Source organism: Eriocheir sinensis, chromosome 20, assembly GCF_024679095.1.
Source record: "Eriocheir sinensis breed Jianghai 21 chromosome 20, ASM2467909v1, whole genome shotgun sequence".
In the NCBI taxonomy this organism is placed as follows: Eukaryota; Metazoa; Arthropoda; class Malacostraca; order Decapoda; family Varunidae; genus Eriocheir; species Eriocheir sinensis.
The window spans coordinates 16,838,169-16,858,637 of record NC_066528.1 but is presented as its reverse complement, the minus strand read 5'-3'; the positions used below and the strand labels follow the sequence as shown (position 1 = coordinate 16,858,637).

The following is a 20,469-nucleotide window of genomic DNA, read 5'->3' as shown; positions in this document are numbered from 1 at the left end:
GTGTATTTAGCATGTTCGTTGTAGAAGAAGGTCGTTGGGGAAAGCTTATAATAGGAAATAACGGTAAAATAGTTAACAAGCTTGACACGTAATTGGGTGATTGGGTCGTTATTTGTTTTAAGTGATGTTCCTGTGATTTTAAGTGTCAGGTAAGGAAGCAGGTGTATTTAGCGTGTTTGTTTTAGAAGCTGGTCGTTGGGGAAAGATTATAATAGAAAATAATGGAAAAATAGTTAACAAGCACTGCCCTAATTTTAACGGTGGTCATCTCATTAGGAAGTATTTAAGTGGTTTTTCGTTGTGTTCTTGTACTTTTAAATGTCAGGTAAGGATGCAGGTGTATTTAGCGTGTTTGTTGTAGAAGCTGGTCGTTGGGGAAAGCTTAGAATAGGAAATAATGGAAAAATAGTTAACAAGCACTGCCCTAATTTTAACGGTGGTCATCTCATTAGGAAGTATTTAAGTGGTTTTTCGTTGTGTTCTTGTACTTTTAAATGTTCGGTAAGGATGCAGGTGTATTTAGCGTGTTTGTTATTGAGTTGGGTCACTGGGGAAAGCTTAGACATATAAAAAAATTAACAAGCATTGAGACGTGATTTTAACTATGGTCGTCTCATTAGGAAGTAGGCTATTTGTGTTTTACGTGTTTATTTGCCATTTTCCTGTACAGACGAACACCGGATAAGGAAGCAGGTGTATTTAGGATGTTTGTTATAGAAGTATGTCATTGTGGAGAGCTTAGCAATATGAAACTACGGAATAAGGAGCGCATTGTAGCTGGCATTTTTTCCACGGCGATAGTGGTGGTGGTTTTTTAAGCTCTTTGTTACTGTTTTAAGATTGTATTTTTAAGTATTGATATCAGAGTGGGTAGGGTACTTATAGGTTACGGGTTATGAGTTAGTGGGAAGTGGTGGTTAGGGATTTGTGGGAGGGAAGTATAGTTGGGTAGTTAGGCGAGGTTGTGGTTCGACTTGTTTCGCTTGTCACACACTCATCCCGTTTCATTACTACTAGAGAGCACTGCGTTTTCTATATTAATGCAGGGACCTCAGTTTCACCGTTTACTTATTTGTTTTTATATGTTTAGTTTCCTTTATTCTGCGACGGGAGATTTTCGAATTAGGTTTTTTTTGCACCTGTGGCCGTTTCGCTTGTCACTTATCCCGTTTCATTGCTACTAAAGAGCACTGCGTTTTCTATATTAATGCATGGACCTTATTTTTACCGTTTACTTATTTGTTTTTATATGTTTAGTTTCCTTTATTCTGCGACGGAAGATTTTCGAATTAGGTTTTTTTCCATCAGTGGCCGTTTCGCTTGTCACACCCTCGGCTCACACCTGTCAATAATCCCTCGGCCCCGCGCGTGAGGTGTGAAGGTGTGGGTGTTTTGGTTGGCTAACGATGGTTGGGCGCCTACAACAACAAACTTGTCTCTCATCTTGCACGCGTCCCACACCACACCACACCACTCCGTACCATCCCACACCATCACCATACCAATACACAGTCCTCCATCTTGCACAGGTCCCCCCCCCCTCTCCCTCACTATATCATCACCACTACCACCGTCATCACCATACCATGCCGTCCACACCATCACCATAAATACTACATCACCATATATAAAAAAAGTTCCAGTACCTTGCACGGATTTCTCACCACACCATCCATACTTAGAAATATATACAAATAGGTGTGTGTGTGTGTGTGTGTGTGTGTGTGTGTGTGTGTGTGTGTGTGTATTGAAATTGATTTGAGGTTATTACACTATGCATCCATCTATCCTTCTGTGTGTGTGTGTGTGTGTGTGTGTGTGTGTGTGTGTGTGTGTGTGTGTATTGAAGTTGATTTGAGGTTATTACACTATGCATCCATCTATCCTTCTCTGTGTGTGTGTGTGTGTGTGTGTGTGTGTTGAAGTTGATTTGAGGTCATTCAACTATGCATCCAAATATCCATCTATATGTGTGTGTGTGTGCGCCGGTCCATCCTTACCCCAGGCTCGCCCAGGGACTTCTTGTACACGCTCCTCATGCTCTCCAGCGTGCTCCATTTGGTGGTGGTCCACTCGATGAGCTTCGTCTTGGCCAGCAGACTGATCTTCTCGCTGGCGAAGGTCCACTGAGGGGAGAGAAAGGGAGAGATCACGGCAAGGCTCTAAGGGGACTGACTTGTTATTTCTTTTCTATACAGGGTTAACAGCGTGTGACTTGGCGTTTTCTTATATATGACTCATCGTTTTTCCTATATATGATGGTATTGCGAAGGAAGAGCTAGAGTTTGTGTTGGTATGTTATTCCTTCTCGTAAGTTAGGTCCTGTTGTTTTGGTTGTATGGTAATGTGTTATGGTGACAATGGTTTGCCTGAAAGATTAGTTTGTAGTGGTTCTGAATTCGTACCTTCTCGTATGTTAGGTCTTGGTGTGATCTTGTCGTAGTAAAGTAATATTATAAAAAACTTAACGACTTTCAAGTGTACGGAAACCAAAGATGGGCTGCCTAAAAAAAAATAATTTGTTGTGGTTCTGTGTTTATACCTCCTCGTGTGTTAGATCCAGGTCTGTTTTTGATGCTGGTATTATGCAAGATACAGCTTATGAAGTTTCACAAATTCAGCCCAAGTTAAAACACCACTATTTCTCTTATGCTCCGGGCAACATATCAAGACGAGAGATTGCTGTAGTTCTGTGTTAATTTTTTCTCTCGTGTGTGTTAAGTCCAGATCTGTTTTTGATGCTGGTATTATGCAAGATACAGCTCATGAAGTGTCCTAAATTCAGCCAGAGTTAAAACACCACTATTTCTCTTATGCTCCGGGTAACATAACAAGACGAGAGATTGCTGTAGTTCTGTGTTAATTTTCTTTCTCGTGTGTGTTAAGTCCAGATCTGTTTTTGATGCTGGTATTATGCAAGATATAGCTCATGAAGTTTCACAAATTCAGCCCAAGTTAAAACACCACTATTTCTCTTATGCTCCGGGCAACATAACAAGACGAGAGATTGCTGTAGTTCTGTGTTAATTTTCTCTCTCGTGTGTGTTAAGTCCAGATCTGTTTTTGATGCTGTTATTATGCAAGATACAACTCATGAAGTTTCCTAAATTCAGCCAGAGTTAAAACACAAGTATTTCTCTTATGCTCCGGGTAACATAACAAGACGAGAGATTGCTGTAGTTGTGTGTTAATTTCCTCTCTCGTGTGTGTTAAGTCCAGATCTGTTTTGATGATGTTATTATGCAAGATACAACTCATGAAATTTCCTAGATTAAGCCCGTTTGTTGTGACTGTTCGTACGTTCTCGTATGTTAGGTCCTGGTCTATTTTTGATGTTATTATGCAAGATACACCTCATAAAGTTTAACAGATTCAGGCAGAGTTACAACCCCTATGCTCCGGCTAACATATCATTAAAAGCCTGTTACGGTGTAGTCTTGCAAACCGAAAGAGGCATATCATTTGAATTTCCTGTCCCCAAGTGTAAAATGGAGTAGATATGGTGTTGAAATAGATACATAATGTCTGTACTCACGTAGTATTCCTCGGAGAACTTTTCATCGCTCGGAAGGTTCTCGATCTGAAAGGAAAGAAGGACAAAAGTTAGACTTCTCTCGGTCACTCAACATTCTCTCACAGCAGCAGCGCTCAATGTTTTTCTTTTTCTTTTTTTTATTCTTGCCCTTGAGCTGCTTCCTGTACCGTAAACAAAGACGTGTATCACTGCCCCCGAACTCGTTGTCATCGCGTCTGTGTCAAGTTACTGTCATGTCGCCTCCAAGATAAGATACACGATACTAGGAAAGATTGTTGGATATATATATTTTTTAAGCAACTGATTGACGTGTCCAGAATAAGAATGAGATACACGATACTAGGAAAGATTGTTGGATTTATATATTTTTTTTAAGCAATTGTTAACGTGTCCAGAATAAGATAAGATACACGATACTAGGAAAGATTGTTGGATTTATATATATTTTTTAAGCAATTGTTAACGTGTCCAGAATAAGATAAGATACACGATACTAGGAAAGACTGTTAGATATATATATTTTTTAAGTAATTGTTAACGTGTCCAGAATAAGATAAGATACACGATACTAGGAAAGATTGTTGGATATATATATTTTTTAAGCAACTGATTGACGTGTCCAGAATAAGATAAGATACACGATACTTGGAAAGATTGTTGGATATATATATATTTTTTAAGCAATTGTTAACGTGTCCAGAATAAGATAAGATACACGATACTAGGAAAGACTGTTGGATATATTTTTTTTTAAGTAATTGTTGACGTGTCCAGAATAAATGAGTTATCTAAGTTATGATATAAGAACATAAGAACGTAGCCTCACCATGAGTCTCTCTCTCTCTCTCTCTCTCTCTCTCTCTCTCTCTCTCTCTCTCTCTCTCTCTCTCTCTCTCTCTCTCTCTCTCTCTCTCTCTCTCTCACACACACACACACACACACACACACACACACAGTCATTACACAAGATAAAAAAACCATACTAAAATCTAAAAGAATTCAAAAAAAGTTATACGATACGCGACATTTACAAGTTCGATACAGCCTCTTAAAACCCAAATACGTAAGAATAATGAGACAAGAACACACGCACACACGCCCCCCCACACACACACACCCCTGAAAAAAAACCTGGCCAGCTTTGCGTCACGAGATCTGGGGACACGGTATTAAAATTATCACGTACACATTACTTTTTTGTGTGTTTTTTTCCTTTCCCTGTCTCCCCTTACCACGGAAATACCTTCTTGTGGGCAGCTGTGTTTGTTATGCTGATGGTGGGTGTGGGCGGGGGGGGGGGGCGGCGAGAGAGAGAGAGAGGGGGAGAAAGGCAGGGGCGGGTATGTTAGTTGAGAGGGATGTGCGTGATGGGGCATATGTTGTTTTCTTCACCATAATTTGCGTCTCCTCTCCTTCTGTCCGTCATCATCATCATCATCACCATTCTCATCATATGACCGACCACGTCTGAGCCTTGTCATCCCTTCCTTTTCCTACTTCCCCTCCTCTCCCTTCTTCTTTTCCGCTCCTCCTCCTCCTCCTTCTCCTCCACCTCCTCGTCATCATCATCATCATCAGAATCATTTCCATATGACACACACCACGCCACCAAGCCTAGCCTTGTTATCCCTTTTCCTACTTCCCCTCCTCTCCCCTCTTCTTTCCCCTCCCCTTCTCCCTCCTCTCCCCTTCCTCCTCCTCTTGACAAAACGTTTCGGAGCTCATTCGTGCATTAACTCTCATCCTGTCATGTGAGAGAGAGAGAGAGAGAGAGAGAGCTGTACACACACACACACACACACACACACACACACACACAGACACAGACACAGACAGTTCATCGTATTTTTAAACCGGAAGATAAACATACATTAGACAGACAGACAGAAAGACAGGTTTTAAGGTGTCAGAGAGCTGCTACCGGTGTGTGTGTGTGTGTGTGTGTGTGTGTGTGTTGATAGTATACACGTGATTCCATATGGAGACAGGTATATATGTATGACGTCAAGTGTTTGCATTACCGGTATAACGAAAGATAGGCTCTCTCTCTCTCTCTCTCTCTCTCTCTCTCTCTCTCTCTCTCTCTCTCTCTCTCTCTCTCTCTCTCTCTCTCTCTCTCTCTCTCTCTCTCTCAGGTGCAGTGGCGTCATTAGCAAGTGGGTGTATAGAGATGTCTGTCGGCAGTGTGAATATTAAGAAGCCAGGTAATACTCTCGTCAGGTGCACTGATTAGCGTACGTCAGAGGTCCCGTCAGGCGATGTAAACGAGGGTAGAGAAGGATAAAGGAAGGCTGTATAATGGTAGTAGTGGTAGTAGTAGTGGTGGTAGTAGTAGTAGTAGTAGTAGTGGTAGTAGTAGTAGTGGTAGTAGTAGTAGTAGTAGTAGTAGTAGTAGTAGTAGTAGTAGAGACGAACAGGTTGCTAATAAGTTCCGGATTAACCAGTTTCATCTCAAATAATAATAATAATAATAATAATAATAATAATAATAATAATAATAATAATAATGTGATGTGAATTAAGAGCGAAAACACGGTGACTTGTTTGCCAGACTTTGGATATTTATAGAAAAACAACAACAACTGAAATTTCAATACAATCTTATCTATTTTCGCTTCCATCCTGTTCTATGTGATTCCGGGTCGTTTGGGGGAAGTTACGAAAGCCAGCCTGCGCTTATACCTCCGTGGTGCAGTGGTTAGCGTCTCAAACTACGAAACTGCAGGGCTTGGTTCGAATCCCGTCTTGGGTAGTCAGCGTACGGGTCATCCACTTGTACATCTTTCCGGGGGTTCTCGATAAATGAGGGTGTGGTAACCGGGATGTCACACTGGCCACTCCAGGCTCAACGTGACGGGGATGCGTACCGGGGCCATGCGTAGCTGTATAGAGTATGCTCCCAACTTAACTTTTGCCTCAAGCCCCGTTCACGCTGTTCCGACTCTGGGTACACGAGGTCTTGGGTGTGAAATGTTGATATGAAAGGGTCGCACATTTTTTTCTTTTTTTACAACTAATGAGACAGTTCAAGGGCGTAAGAAAAAAATATTATAGAAAAAGCCCGCTACTTACTGCTCCTGAATAGAGGTCAAAGGAGTGGCCAAAAAGAGAGGTCAATTTTGGGACTGGTCTATATCTCCTCTTTCTCATAGTTATGTGCCTCTTCTTGTATATGCTTCTTTTCCTGCTTTTTTTTTTCTCTAATTCTTGTTTTTTTCTTTCCTCTCTGTTTTATTCTTCTCCCCTTTTCTTTCTATTCTCCTCCTCCTCCTATTTTCTTTCTCTAATTCTTCTGTTTTTTTCCGTCCTCTGTCTCCGTTTTATTCTTCTCCCCTTCTCTTTCTCTAATTTTCCTCCTCTTCCTCCTCCTCTTTCCTTTCTCTAATTCTCTTCCTCCTCCTCCTCCTCCTCCTCCTCTTTCTTTCTCTATGTCGGAAAGAGGTCCAGGAACGATCGCCAGATGCTAATTCGGCACAGTTGAAGGGGACCTAAAAGTCGTTGGGTCGTCGGGTCAGTGTGAACGGGGCTTTGCTTAATTCTTGTTCACCCGAGCAGCCTATCGCAGGTGCTGGATTCAAACCCGTCTTGAACAAAAAAAACACCAATTTCTTCCTTCTTTTGTTCAGTCTGCGTTGTAAGATAGTGCAGATAACAGGTTCCAAGGTAATCTACTTCAACAGCATTCATTTATTTGATGTTGTTTACGCAGTGTTGCACGTTGGAGTTAGTGCAGGATCCAGTCTTATTAAAAAAAAAATCTAAGTTCTCCATACGTATAGTTTGTCAATCCTGCGCAAAGTCGGGCGGAGTGGAAAAATTTGGGCGGCTTTTCCGATACCCAGCAGTGAATGGGTACCAGGTATTAATCGGGGGTTGTGTCTCGTCTCCTGGGGTCTGTTCCCTTCTCCTATAATTCCTTCCCCTTCTGTCTCTCTCCGGCATATGACCACAGATGTTGCGCCGACTAAACGAAACTTTCCAACTTCCCGTCTCCTGGGGTCTGTTCCTTTCTCCTATAATTCCTTCCCCTTCTGTTTCTCTCCGGCATATGACCACAGATGTTGCGCCGACTAAACGAAACTTTCCAACTTCCCGTCTCCTGGGATCTGTTCTCTTCTCCTATAATTCCTTCCCCTTCTGTCTCTCTCCGGCATATGACCACAGATGTTGCGCCGACTAAACGAAACTTTCCATCTTTTCCTGCGCTAAGTTCTAACATGCAGCCTTGGTAACAACAACAACAAGAAGAACATTATTACTTTTTTTCCTTTTCTTCTTTACTCTTGTTAATTATAAAATACTAAACTCACTCCATTTGTTCAGTTTCATTTTCTTTTTGTTTTTCTTTCCTTTCTCCGTGTTTTATTATTTTTCCTTTCTTTTTTTATATTCTCCTTCTCCTCCTTTCTTTCTCTCCTTCTCCTTCTCCTCCTCTTTCTTTCTCTAATTCTTTCGTTTTTCTTTCCTCTCTCTGGGTTTCATTCTTCTTCTCCTCCCTACTGTTCTCCTCCTCCTTTTCCTTTCTCTAATTGTTTTTTTTCCTCCTCTCTCTGTTTGTCATTCATCTTCCTTTCTTTTTTATCTTTTCCTCCTTTTTCTTTCTCTAATCCTCCTCCTCCTCCTCTTTCTCTAATTATGTTTTTCTTTCATTTTCTCTGTCATTCTTCTCCCCTTCTTTTTTTTCTTTTCCTCCTCCTTTTTCTTTCTCTAATCCTCCTCCTCCTCCTCTTTCTCTAATTCTGTTTTTCTTTCATTTTCTCTGTTTGTCATTCTTCTTCCTTTCTTTTTTTTCTTTTCCTCCTCCTTTTTCTTTCTCTAATCCTCCTCCTCCTCCTCCTCTTTCTCTAATTCTGTTTTTCTTTCATTTTCTCTGTTTGTCATTCTTCTTCCCTTCTCTTTTTACTGTCCTCCTCCTCCTCCTCCTCTTCTTCTTGCGCAAATACAGGTTTCAGAGCAGTCTTCGTTAAAAAAAACACTAAAAAAAACTAGGTCAGGAAATGTCTAATATATAACGTACTGGCTTTACCGTATATATAGTTTCATCGCCTTTCTTCTTTCTATTCTGTTCCTTCCCTTCTCTACAATTATCTTCGTTTCTACAGCATTCCTTCCTTCTCTTCTTAATCTACATCTTCCCTTCATTCCTTCCTATTCCTCTCTCTCTCTCTCTTCAGTATATCTTTCCACTCTTTGTATTAATTTCACTATAGCATTTTCCTCCTTTTTTATTCAATATGCTTATTTATTATAATTTATTATCTATGTCTTTCTCTCCTCTGTACTCTTGACTTGCAAATGACCTCTCTTTTGACCTCGTTTTTTTTTTATTTTATTTATTTTTTGCCTGAGCAGCGTCCAGCGGGGTCATTTTGTTGTTGTTCCTGTTTTTGTTTGCCCTTGAGCTGTTGTTGTTGCCTCCCTTGCTGTCAACAACAACAACAAAATAATTAGCGCAAGGAATGTCTTTTGAACGCAGTATACCATTCCCTTCTATCGCCTTTCTTCTTCTTCTGTACAATCTTCTTTTACGTATCTTCCCTTATCTTTCTTTATCGCATTTATTTCTACCTCCTACTACCTTCTTCTTGTAGCCCGGGGAATGTCATTTGAACGCAGTATACCATTCACCTCTATCGCATTTATCTTGTATTCTGTATCTTCCCTTATCTTCCTCTATCGTCTTCACTTCTACCATCCTTCTTCTTAAGCGCTGGGAAAGTCTTATCAACGCACCACCTTTGTTATCGCAGTCACCTCTAATGCCTTCAATACCTGACTGTATACGCGGATTCGCTCACCTCCTGATAGCGCGCACGTGAATCTGTATTGAGACAGGTGTGTGTGTGTGTGTGTGTGTGTGTGTGTGTGTGAAGCCAGATATGTACGTATTGAAGACAGGTATTGACGTTTGAGCGGTTGTGGGATTTTTTCTTGGTTATTTCGTTTGTTTGTTTTATTGCCCTTAAGTTGCAGGGAGCGTATAGTGAGGGAGGTTAAGGGAGTCAATAGGAAGGGAGAGTAAGGGTTGATAGTCGCTAGTTACGCCCTAACAATAAACAACAACAAAAACAGCTTTCAACGTACATGTATTTAGGTATTTTTTTGCGTCTTTGCCCTTAAGTTGCAGGGAGCGTATAGTGAGGGAGGTTAAGGGTGTCAATAGGAAGGGAGAGTAAGGGTTGATAGTCGCTAGTTACGCCCTTCCTGTAAACAACAACAACAACAACAACAACAACAGCTGCCACATGTCGTATTTGTTATGTATATTTCGCGTCGTCTTTTGCGTTGTTTCTTAAGATCGTATCGCGTTCCGGCATCATGAGACAGGAAGTGCATGTCGCGTGGTGTTGTTTCTCTCTCTCTCTCTCTCTCTCTCTCTCTCTCTCTCTCTCTCTCTCTCTCTCTCATGATGATTAGAGTCACTTCATATCTCTTTGTCGGGGAGTGGCACGTGGCTGGACGGACACACACACACACACACACACACACACACACCTCCCTCGCTTCCACTCCCTTCCCCTGTGCCCCCTTGTTCTCCCTGGCTTCATCTCCCTACCTAACACGATCCCCCCCTCGCTCCTACCCTCCGACCGTCTCTAAGTTCGCAGTCCCTCAAGAAACCCGTCGCTAAGGTCTTTGAGATCTGGGCTTCCGGCACGTTATCGGCGGACTCGAGGAAGGGGAAGGCCTCATGCATCCCCCCCCCCCCCCTCCCCCGCCCTTTCGCCGTCTTCCGTCATGTCCCCTTCCGCTCGGACCCTCTCATATACATTATCACGCAATGCACTTAGACTTCGGGGCGATAAGATAAGGCAGTATGGAGTTTCGCAAGCACTCGGTGGGGCTATACGTGAAGGTTGTGATTGGGTATAGCGTTGAGAGGCTCGGTAATGTGTGTTTATCGTGGCTGGCTGTCTGGTGGGTGTTGGTAATGACGATATGAAAGGGGGGATGTATGGAGGGGAGAGAGAGGGAGGAGGAGGGAGGAAAGGAAGGGAGAGAGGGCTTTCATGGATGTTTTTGAAGTTTGTAATGACGTCCTAACTCTCCCTTCTCTCTTCTCTCCTATACAAAAGCTAAGGGAGGGAGAGAAGGAGAGACAGGGAGAATGTATTGAGGGAAGAGAGAAAGGGAGAATGTATAGAGGGAAGAGAGAGGGAGGAGGGAGGAAAGGAAGGGGGAGAGAGAGGGTTTTCATGCGTGTTTTCCCTGTTCAAGGCCCATGAGTCGTACGAATCTCTCACTAGACCCACAAAACAGTCCACGAAAATGTATGGAGAGAGAGAGAGAGAGAGGAAGGAGAGAGAGGTTTTCATGCGTGTTTTCCTGTTCAAGGCCCATGAGTCGTACGAATCTCTCACTAGACCCACCAAACAGTCCACGAAAGTGTATGGAGGGGAGAGAGGGAGGAGGAGGAGGAAGGAAAGGAAGGGAGAGAGAGAGGGTTTTCATGCGTGTTTTCCCTGTTCAAGGCCCATGAGTCGTACGAATCTCTCACTAGACCCACAAAACAGTCCACGAAAATGTATGGAGGGGAGAGAGGGAGGAGGAGGAGGAAGGAAAGGAAGGGAGAGAGAGAGGGTTTTCATGCGTGTTTTCCTCGTTGAAGGCCCATAAATCGTACGAATCTCTCACTAGACCCACAAAACATCCCACGAAAATCCCACGAGCCTCAGTCAGCCTGTTTGAAAAGCCTCTCGTGGAAGTTACCGGGGTTTTCATGGACTGTTTTGTGATGATGGTGACAGTTCTATATGTCTTCTGCATCTTGAAAGGGAGAATCACCCATGGAGACCCGGGTAATCCTCTCCGTGGGCTTAGTCGTAATGGGAGTCTGACACGATTGATAGTATGGGCATCGTCTCCTCGCTCTTCCACCTGTCAGACACCCCGCCAAGACTTTTAGTGTTCTGCAGGCCGACCGCTGACCTTGGCGTGTGTGTGTGTCCTTCCCGCTCTCCGTGCCTGCCGCCATGCTAACACCCCTCATGCATTGGCCTCTGGTTGTTTGGATGCGAAGCGTGTGATGTGTTCTGGTGCTTGAGTGCCTTTAGTATGCAGTGTGTGTGTGTGTGTGTGTGTGTGTGTGTCGCAACATTGTATCAGCCCGTTGTGTGAAACCTGTGCTTCGGAATATTGTCACCTGTGTGTGTGTGTGTGTGTGTGTGTGTGTCAGGGGCCCCGGTAGGTGCCCGCCCTTGCCGGCGTGGTGGTGCCAGCGTCACCAGGCTGTTAACAAAGCGTTTCATGACACTGCTGTGCCGTGCGTGTCAGCCGTCCAGCGCTCGCCGACCGTCTCTCCCTCCATCTACTACAGTGATGCCAGGGGCGAGCCTTTACCTAAGCCTGTCCCCTGCGTTCCTCTGCTGCTCCCCTTCCCTACCCTCACCCCTGGTAGGCCTAGTGCTCCGCCTCTGCCCGCGGCGGGGTGGTTACCTGTGCCGGGCCGTCCTCCACTTTCTGCTCGTAGCTGTACTCCCGCCGCTTGAGGCGAATGTCCTCCTCCCGCGTCTCGGGGTGCGGGTCGTGCTGCGGCAGGAAGCAGTCGTGGAGGTGGATGGTGTAGTGCTTGTGCGCCGCCACCCACCGCTGCAGGGGGAACACCCACAGCCTGCCGCCGCTTTTGCCGCGGTGCACGGTGACGGGCGCGTCGTCCTGCCCTGGCGACACTTTCACTTCCTCCACCTCAACACGGTCCAGGAACCAGGCGGAGGAGCCCCGCTTGGTGTGCCTGTTGAAGATGTACTGCAAGGCGCTGCCGATGATGGACAGGTCGGCGAAGTTGTCCCTCCACACCTCCACCCTGGCCACGGGCCCCGCGATGCCGCACTCCGCCCGCAGCTCCATGGTGGTGGTGGAGCCACGCTCGTTGTCGTTGGTGAATACCCTGTTGAGGGAGATGGGCTGCGAGGCGCGGCCCTGCAGGTCGTGCAATATCACGTACACATTGGCGTCTGTGCCCGCGCCGCGCCTGTCCCCGGTCACCACGTGCAGGCGGTAATGGGTCTCCGCGGAGCCCCTCCACAGGTTCATGAGTCGCTCCATGGTGGCCCTGCAGCAGCCAATCATTGGTCGGTGCCTCGATCGCTCAGGCACAGGCAGGGCAGGTCGGGGCGCCCTACTGTAACACCGTCCTGGCAATAGGCCGCCGCCACGGGTCTCGGCCACGACACTTGGCCTTGCGCACCGACGCTCAGACTGTTGGCCGCACTCGGCCTTGTCAGCGAGTGTATAGTCGGCACACGGAAGGGAGAGGTAAGGTCCTCCCCAGATGCAGGCTACCGCGGAACTGACGGCGGGAGGGTCGCCGGGCATTATATTGGCCGCGAAAAGATGGCCGCGGAGTTGCCAGCCGCCTTCCGTCATCCTTGTGCGGCAGGACTGTTGCGCCACGCCTCGTCATCCCGCCCTGCTGCCCGCAGTCGCTCGCAGCAGGCGAGGCTCCTCACCTACTCCCGCCCTCCCTCTGCCCGGCACCTCCCCCCTTACCTACGCCCTTCCCAGCCTCCCTCCTTACCTACGCCCTTCCCAGCCTCCCTCCTTCCCTGCCCCCTCTTACCTGTTTGCCTTCCTCCTGTACTACGCTCTTTCTCTCCTCCCTTTCCCACGCTACTTCTCCCTTCATCACTCCCTCCTCCCTTCATCTTACCTCCCTCCTCCTCTCTCCCTCCCTCTACGATACACGGATAGACACACGGAACAGGTAACAACACGCAACACGCGGAACAATAGCACAGGGGAACATAGCGAAACACAGTGACCCAGAAACTTAAAATAGCCAGACAGTGTTAGTAACAGGGTGCCAAAGAGCTGAGTGGAACTTGACCCTGAGTGGAACGTGGCTTTGGCGGAACACAGCGGAACAGCCATAGCAACTTAGTGGAAGCTTATCAGAGCTGTCTTATCTTAAACCTCGTCTTGAAAGGAATGTAGGGAAGGGAGGTGATGGTGGTGAGGGAGGGGGAGAGGGGGAAGGAGAAAGGGACAGAGATTAGATATGGGTGAAGGAAAGGAAGGTAAGAAAAAGGAAAGGGAGGGAAGGAAAAGGAACGGTAGAAAGGGAATATAAATAGAAAGGAAAGAGAGATAGAGAGAAAGAATAAGACAGGAAGGAAATAGGGAGGGAAGGAAAGGGAAACTGAGGAGACAGAAAAAGAATAAGAAAAAGAGAGAGAAAGGGAGACAAAGAATGGAAAAAAAAGAGGAGATAGAGGAAGAGAAACAGAAAGGAAAGGGAGGTGGTAGAGAAATGGGTAAATAAGTGGGTATACTTAGTGGTGGTGATGGTGATGACGGTGGGGTTGAAAGGCCTGAGGGAAGGGTTTAATGGTGACAGCTGGTGATGATGGTGATGATGGTGGTGGTGAAGGGGGAGAAGAAAGGGGAAGGATGTGAAGGGGTGTGTTGAAGGATCGGGGAGAATATTGCTATGGGGGGAGAGGGGAAGGGAGGGGAGGGGAGGAGGAAGCCTTGAGGGAGGGGGAGAATGTTGCTATGGGGGGAAGAAGGGAGGGGAGGGGAGGGGGGTGTAGGTTGTGGATTTTTGGGGAAGAGAAAATAGATGATGAGGAAGAGGAGGAGGAGGAGGAGGAGGGAGAGAGGAGGAGGCAGGAAGACGAAAGAGAAGAGAAGGAAGAGAAGGAAGGGAATGGAAGAGAGATAGAGAAAAGGAAAAGCAGAAAGGAGGAGGAAGGGAAGAAGGAAGGGAGAAGAGGAGAATGGGAGACTCGGAAAGGAGGAGGAGGAGGAGGAGGAGGGGGGAATGGAAGAGAGAAAGGAGAGAAAAGCACAGACATAAAAAAAAGAAGAGGAGGAGGAGGAGGAGGAGGAGATTGAAGTGAATGGAAGAAACACGAGATGGAAACAGAAAAAGGAGGAGGAGGAGGAGGAGGAGGAGGAAACGGAAGAAGAAGAAGAAGAAGAAGAGGCGGATGATAAAACAAAACAAAAAACGGATGTGCTAGGTCACGAGAGAGAGAGAGAGAGAAATAAAAGAAATAAATAAAATAAGTAAATAAAAGAAATAAATAAAATAAACAAATAAAGAGAGAGAGAAATAAAATAAGTAAATAAAAATCAATAAAATAAATAAATAAAAGAGAGAGAGAGAAATAAAATAAGTAAATAAAAGAAATCAATAAAATAAATAAATAAAAAGAGAAATAAATAAAAATAAGTAAATAAAAGGAAATATATAAAAATAAATAAAGAAAAAGAGAGAGAGAGAGAGAGAGGAAGCGGAAGGCGGGGAAAGGTGAATCACATGACTATCACGGGACCCCAAAAATCCCCATGTCGGGAAATCCTAACATAAGCAAAACTAGTGAACGTTTGAAAGGCTGGCGCGACTGACTGACGGACTGACCTTCAAACACACACACACACACACACACACACACACACACACACACACACACACACACACACACACACACACACACACACACGTACGTCACACACATACCGCTATAAATTACTCTGATATGTATCGTTCGTAAATTCTGAAGATCCTGAATCCTCCCAGCGAATTTTTTTTTTTTTTTTAGCGTAAGCGGAACTATAATCACTACTACTACTACTACTACTACTACTACTACTACTACTACTACTACTACCACCACTAGACAAAATAATGATAGTTAGTTCGTCTTTTTTGGTATATTTTTGTTGTAGAGAAGACAGAGGAAAAAAATGACAGGGAGACAGGGAAGGAAAAGGGAGATAGAGAAAAAATGAGACAGGAAGAAAAGGGAGAAAAGACGATAGGGAGGGAAGGAAAAGGAGAGATAGAGAGAGAGAGGGAGACAAAGAAAGGAAAAAAAGACGAAATAAAGGAAGAAAATAAGAAATAAAAGGAAGGAGGAAAGAAATGGTTAGATTTTTTTCTCTAGAACGATATATATATTTTTTTTCTGGTGGTGGTGGTGGTGGTGGAGGTGATGGTGGTGATAGGGTTCATTGTAAAAGGCTTCTGGTGACGAGATTAAGGTGATTGTGTCCTAAAACGGTGTGTGTGTGTGTGTGTGTGTGTGTGTGTGTGTGTGTGTGTGTGTGTGTGTGTGTGTGTGTAGACCAGGGATTGCTGTTTTTTCTTCCTTTATTTTCCTTTCCCTTCCCTTCCTTTTCCATCCCTTTCCTTCCTTTCCCTTTCCTTTCCCTTTCCCTTCCCTTCCCTTCCCATCCCTTTCCTTCCTTTCCCTCCTTTCCCTTCCCTTCCCTTCCCTTCCCTTCCCTTCCCTTCTCTTTCTGTCCATGAATGAATGAAGGAAGGGAAGGAAAGAAAGGTGGAGAGAGGAAAACGCAAGAGGAGGAGGAGGAGGAGGAGGAAGAGGAAACGAGAGGGGAAGGAATGAATGAGTGAATGAATGAAGGGAACGGATGAGAGGTGGAGGAAGGGAAAGGAGAAGGAAGAAGAGGAAGAGGAGGAAAGATTTGAATTAATTAGGAAAACAGGTATACGAACACACCTGACTACCTGGCCCGGGGTTCGATACCAGCCAGGGGAATCCTCAGGTATTTACTAGGGGGGGAGGGAGGGGTGGGGGTGGGGGGGGAGTGCTTTGTCTGTGTGTGTGTGTGTGTGTGTGTGTGTGTGTGTGTGTGTGTGTGTGTGTGTGTGTTTTGGTTTGAGGAGAAAGTTTGAAGATGTTTTTTCTGATGTCTCTTCCCTTTCTTTCTTTCTTTCTTTCTTTCTTTCTTTTCCTTCCTTCCTTTCTTTCTTTCTTTCTTCGTGTTCTTTATTTATTTCTATTCCTGTTTTGAGATAACAAATAAAAACGCATCTTCCTGTATTTCTTTTCCTTCCTTCCTTCCTTTCTTTCTTTCTTCCTTTCTTTCTTTCTTTCTTTTCTTCATTTTTTCTATTCCTGTTTTGAGATAAGAAATAAAACGCATCTTCCTTTCTTTCCTTCCTTCCTTCCTTCCTTCCTTCTTCCTTTCCTTCCTTCCTTTCTCCTTTCCTTCCTTCCTTCTTCCTATTCCTTCTTTTCCTTCCTTCCTTCCTTCTTCCTATTCCTTCTTTTCCTTCCTTCCTTCCTTCTTCCTATTCCTTCTTTTCCTTCCTTCCTTCCTTCTTCCTATTCCTTCTTTTCCTTCCTTGCTTCCTTCTTCCTATTCCTTCTTTTCCTTCCTTCCTTCCTTCTTCCTTTCCTTCCTTTCCTTCCTTCTTCCTATTCCTTCTTTTCCTTCCTTCCTGTCGCTTCCTTTCCTTTCCTTCCTTTTGCCTTCCTTCCTTCCCTCCTAGTCCTGTACTTCCTCTTCTTCCTCCTCCTCGCCACGGCATTATTAACCTCTGTTGTTGCGTCATGTCTCCTCCTCCTCCTCCTCTTCCTTCTCCTCCTCCTCTTCCTCCTATTATTATCATTCACTCTTCTTTTTTTTTTCTTTCCGTATCTTCGTTATTGATAAGTGCATCCTGTCTTCTGATTGCTCTCTCTCTCTCTCTCTCTCTCTCTCTCTCTCTCTCTCTCTCTCTCTCTCTCTCTCTCTCTCTCTCTCTCTCTCTCTCTCTCTCTCTCTCTCTCTCTCTCTCTCTCTCTCTCTCTCTCCCCCTTCTCTCCTCTCTCCAATACAAAAGCTAAGGGAGGGAGAGAAGAGAGGAAAGGGAGAATGTATGGAGGGAAGAGAGAGAGAGAGAGAGAGAGAGAGGAAAGGAGAGAAGGAAGGAAGAAGGATGGAGGGAGGAGGAGGAGGAGGAGGATCTACGCATGGAAATACCGATACTTTCTCTCCTTCTCTGACGTCAAATGGAGGAGGAGGAGGAGGAGGAGAAATACCTGTTCTATACATATTTTTGAAGGTAGTCCAGTTCCTTCCTCCTCCTCCTCCTCCTCCTCCTCTCTAGTTCCAGTCTCTCTCTCTCTCTCTCTCTCTCTCTCTCTCTCTCTCTCTCTCTCTCTGATTTTTCCCATGTGTAATAGAGTGTGTGTGTGTGTGTGTGTGTGTGTGTGTGTGTGTGTGTGTGTTTCATTGCCCGTCCTTGACCTTCGCTTTCTCCTCCTCCTCCTCCTCCTCTTCCTTCTCCAACTCCTTTCTTACCTCTCCTTCCTTTCTTCACTCATTCATCTATCTACTTTTTTTTAAATTATTCATTCGTATCATAAATGAATATAATCCTTCATACATACATACATACATACATACATACAGACAGACAGACAGACAGACAAATTATCTCACTTATTCTTTTTATTTCCTGTATTTTTCTTCCTTCGATTAATACTTTATTTTTGTACTATGTCATTTTCTTTGCTTATTTATATTATTTCTTTGTAGTATTTTTTTTTTCATTTATATTCGTGTTCAATTCGACATTTCCTTTTTTTTCTTTTCTTGTATATTTTTTCTTTTTTCTATTTTCCTTTATTCCTCCTTTTTGATCGTCCTTTTTTCCTTTATATTTTTTTTGAACTTTTTTTCTTATCTCGGTTCTCTTTTTCCCTTTTTCCTTCTTTTTTGATCTTCCTTTTTTTCCTTTTTATTTTATTTTTTTTTCTCATTTTTTGCATCATTGTTTTCATTTTCCTTTATTCCCTTTTTTTTTTAATCTTCCTATCTTCCTATTTTTTTCCTTTTCTCTCCTTTTCTTGCATTTCTTTCTTTTCTAATCACATTTTTTTTCATTTCATCTTCCTTTCTTCTTTTTATGTATCTATCTTCCTATTTTCTCCATTTTTATTTTCCTTTCCGATGTCTCCTTTTTTTTAGTAAGTTTTTATTTCATTGTTGTTGTTGTTGTTGTTGTCGTTGTTGTCTAGGTCATCCACTTTTCTCCTCTCCGTCCTCCACCGATAACATTAATCCATCCCTATCATTCTTTTTTCTCGCGGTCTTTTATTATTATTACTACGATAAGCTTCCAAAGCCTCCATTCAGGGTACAAATACAAGTTTAACTACACAAAATATCAAAAGGTAGTGGAGAAGGGCAAAGGACACGAATAGTTAAGAAAAAGTAGGAAGGATAAATAGAGGAGGAGGCAGGAAGACGATAGAGGAGGAAGGGAAGGAAGGGAAAGTAAAGAGATGGAGAAAAGGAGAAGCAGAAAGGAGGAGGAAGGGACGGAAGGAAGACAAGGGAAGAGGGAGGAGGAAGGGACAGAAGGAAGACGAGGGAAGAGGAGAAAGGGAAACTCAGAAAGGAGGAGGAGGAGGAGGAGGAGAGAAAGGAGAGAGAATCACATACAGAAGAAAGAAATAACGGGTTCAGATCGTGTTTAGAAATAGCTGTGTGTGTGTGTGTGTGTGTGTGTGTGTGTGTGTGTGTGTGTGTGTGTGTGTGTGTGTAGGATAATTTTTTTCTGCTTTTTCGAATCTCTCCTCCTCCTCCTCCTCTTCTTCTTCTTCCTCTTCCTCCTCCTCCTCTTCTTCCTCTTCCTCCTCCTCCTCTTCTTCTTCCTCTTCCTCCTCCTCTTCTTCTTCTTCCTCTTCCTCCTCATTCTTTTAATTTTCTTTTCATTCACGCCCCATTAAGAAAATTTCCTAGCTCATATTTTCTTCATTTTCTTTTTTTTCTTCTTCCTCTTTTTGTTCCTTTATTTTCTTCCTTTCTTTTTTTCCCTCTCCCTCTTCCTTTCTTATTCTTTTCCCTCCCTCTTTTCTTCCTTTTCTTCTTTTCCCTCCCTCTTTTCTTCCTTTCTTATTCTTTTCTTCCTTTATTTTCTTCCTTTCTTCTTTTCCATCTCCCTCTTTTCCTTTATTTCCTTCCTTTTCTTCCCTCTTTTCTTCCTTTGTTTTCTTCCTTTTTTCTTTTCTGTCTTCCTTTATTTCCTTCCTTTTCTTTTCTTCCCTCTTTTCTTCCTTTGTTTTCTTCCTTTCTTCTTTTCTGTCTCTCTTTTCTTCCTTTATTTCCTTTCTTCTTTTCTATCCCTCTTTTCTTCCTTTATTTTCTTCCTTTCTTCTTTCCCCTCTCCCTCTTTTTCTTCCCTTATCTCTTCTCTATTTCCTATTGCGTATTCCTCTTCCTAAGAATCTATCTATCTTATCATGTTATCATCTCCCTCTTTTATCTCCTTAACCTTCACCTCCCTTCTTCTTCCTCTTGAAATAGCTGTCTTCTCACCCTTCTTCTTTTCTTCCTTCTTTCTTCCTCGATTGTGTATTTTCTTCTTTCCTTCTTTTCACACTTTTATTTTTTTTCCTTCTCTCGTTTCTCTTTCTTAAATATTTAGTCTTGTTTCACTCTCTTCTGCCTTCTTCTTCCTTTCATTTTCCTTTCTTTTCCTTCCATTTTCCTTTCTTTTCCTTTCATTTTCCTTTCCTTTCCTTTCATTTTCCTTTCTTTTCCTTTCATTTTCCTTTCTTTTCCTTTCTTTTTCCTTTCTTTTCCTTTCATTTTCCTTTCTTTTCCTTTCATTTTCCTTTCTTTTCCTTCCATTTTTCTTTCTTTTCCTTCTATTTTCCTTTCTTTTCCTTCTATTTTCCTTTCTTTTCCTTCTATTTTACGTTCTTTTCCTTCTGTTTTCCTTTCTTTTCCTTCTATTTTCCTTCCATTTTCCTTCCATTTTCCTTATTTTCTTTCCACACCTCTTTTATTTATCTCCTTCTCTTCCTTCTCTCTTTTCTCTTTCTCAAATATTTAGCCTTTTCACCCTCTTCATCCTTTCTTCCTTTCCTCCCATATTTTCCCCTTTTCCTTTTTCCCGTTCCTCTTTCCTTCTTCTGTTTTCAATCTTTCACTTCGCTATTTCCTTATTTCCTCCCTTTCTTTTATGTCATTTTTCCATCTTTCCTTCTCTGTATATCTCCTTTTTCTCTTCTTTTTTTTTCTCTGCAATTTACTTTATTCATTTTTTTCTCTTGCTCGCTTCCATATTTTCTTCTTTTTCTCTACTACTTCTTTTCTCTTCTTATTTTCAATCTTACACATCTCTCTGCTACTACTACTACTACTACTACTACTTTTACTACTACTACTGCCATAACTACCAATGCCCC

General features: G+C 43.4%; 1 protein-coding gene across 6 annotated transcripts in view; it reads right to left on the bottom strand.

Annotated features, from left to right (window-relative positions):
* Positions 1 to 20,469, bottom strand: part of LOC127001279 (allene oxide synthase-lipoxygenase protein-like) — a 74,959-nt gene that overhangs the window by 12,181 nt on the left and 42,309 nt on the right. For 5 of the 6 annotated variants that reach the window (XR_007754987.1, XR_007754986.1, XM_050865649.1 and 2 more), the window contains 2 exons: positions 3,536 to 3,580; positions 2,001 to 2,126 (listed from right to left, as the gene is read on the bottom strand). Coding sequence is in view for 4 of the 6 variants with exons in the window: in XM_050865649.1 (XP_050721606.1) it covers positions 2,001 to 2,126; positions 3,536 to 3,580 (171 nt within the window). In the remaining 2 variants the exon portion in view is untranslated. Of the gene's footprint in view, positions 1 to 2,000; positions 2,127 to 3,535; positions 3,581 to 11,971; positions 12,845 to 20,469 lie in introns of those variants that run through there. The other variant, XM_050865647.1, reaches the window with a different exon arrangement.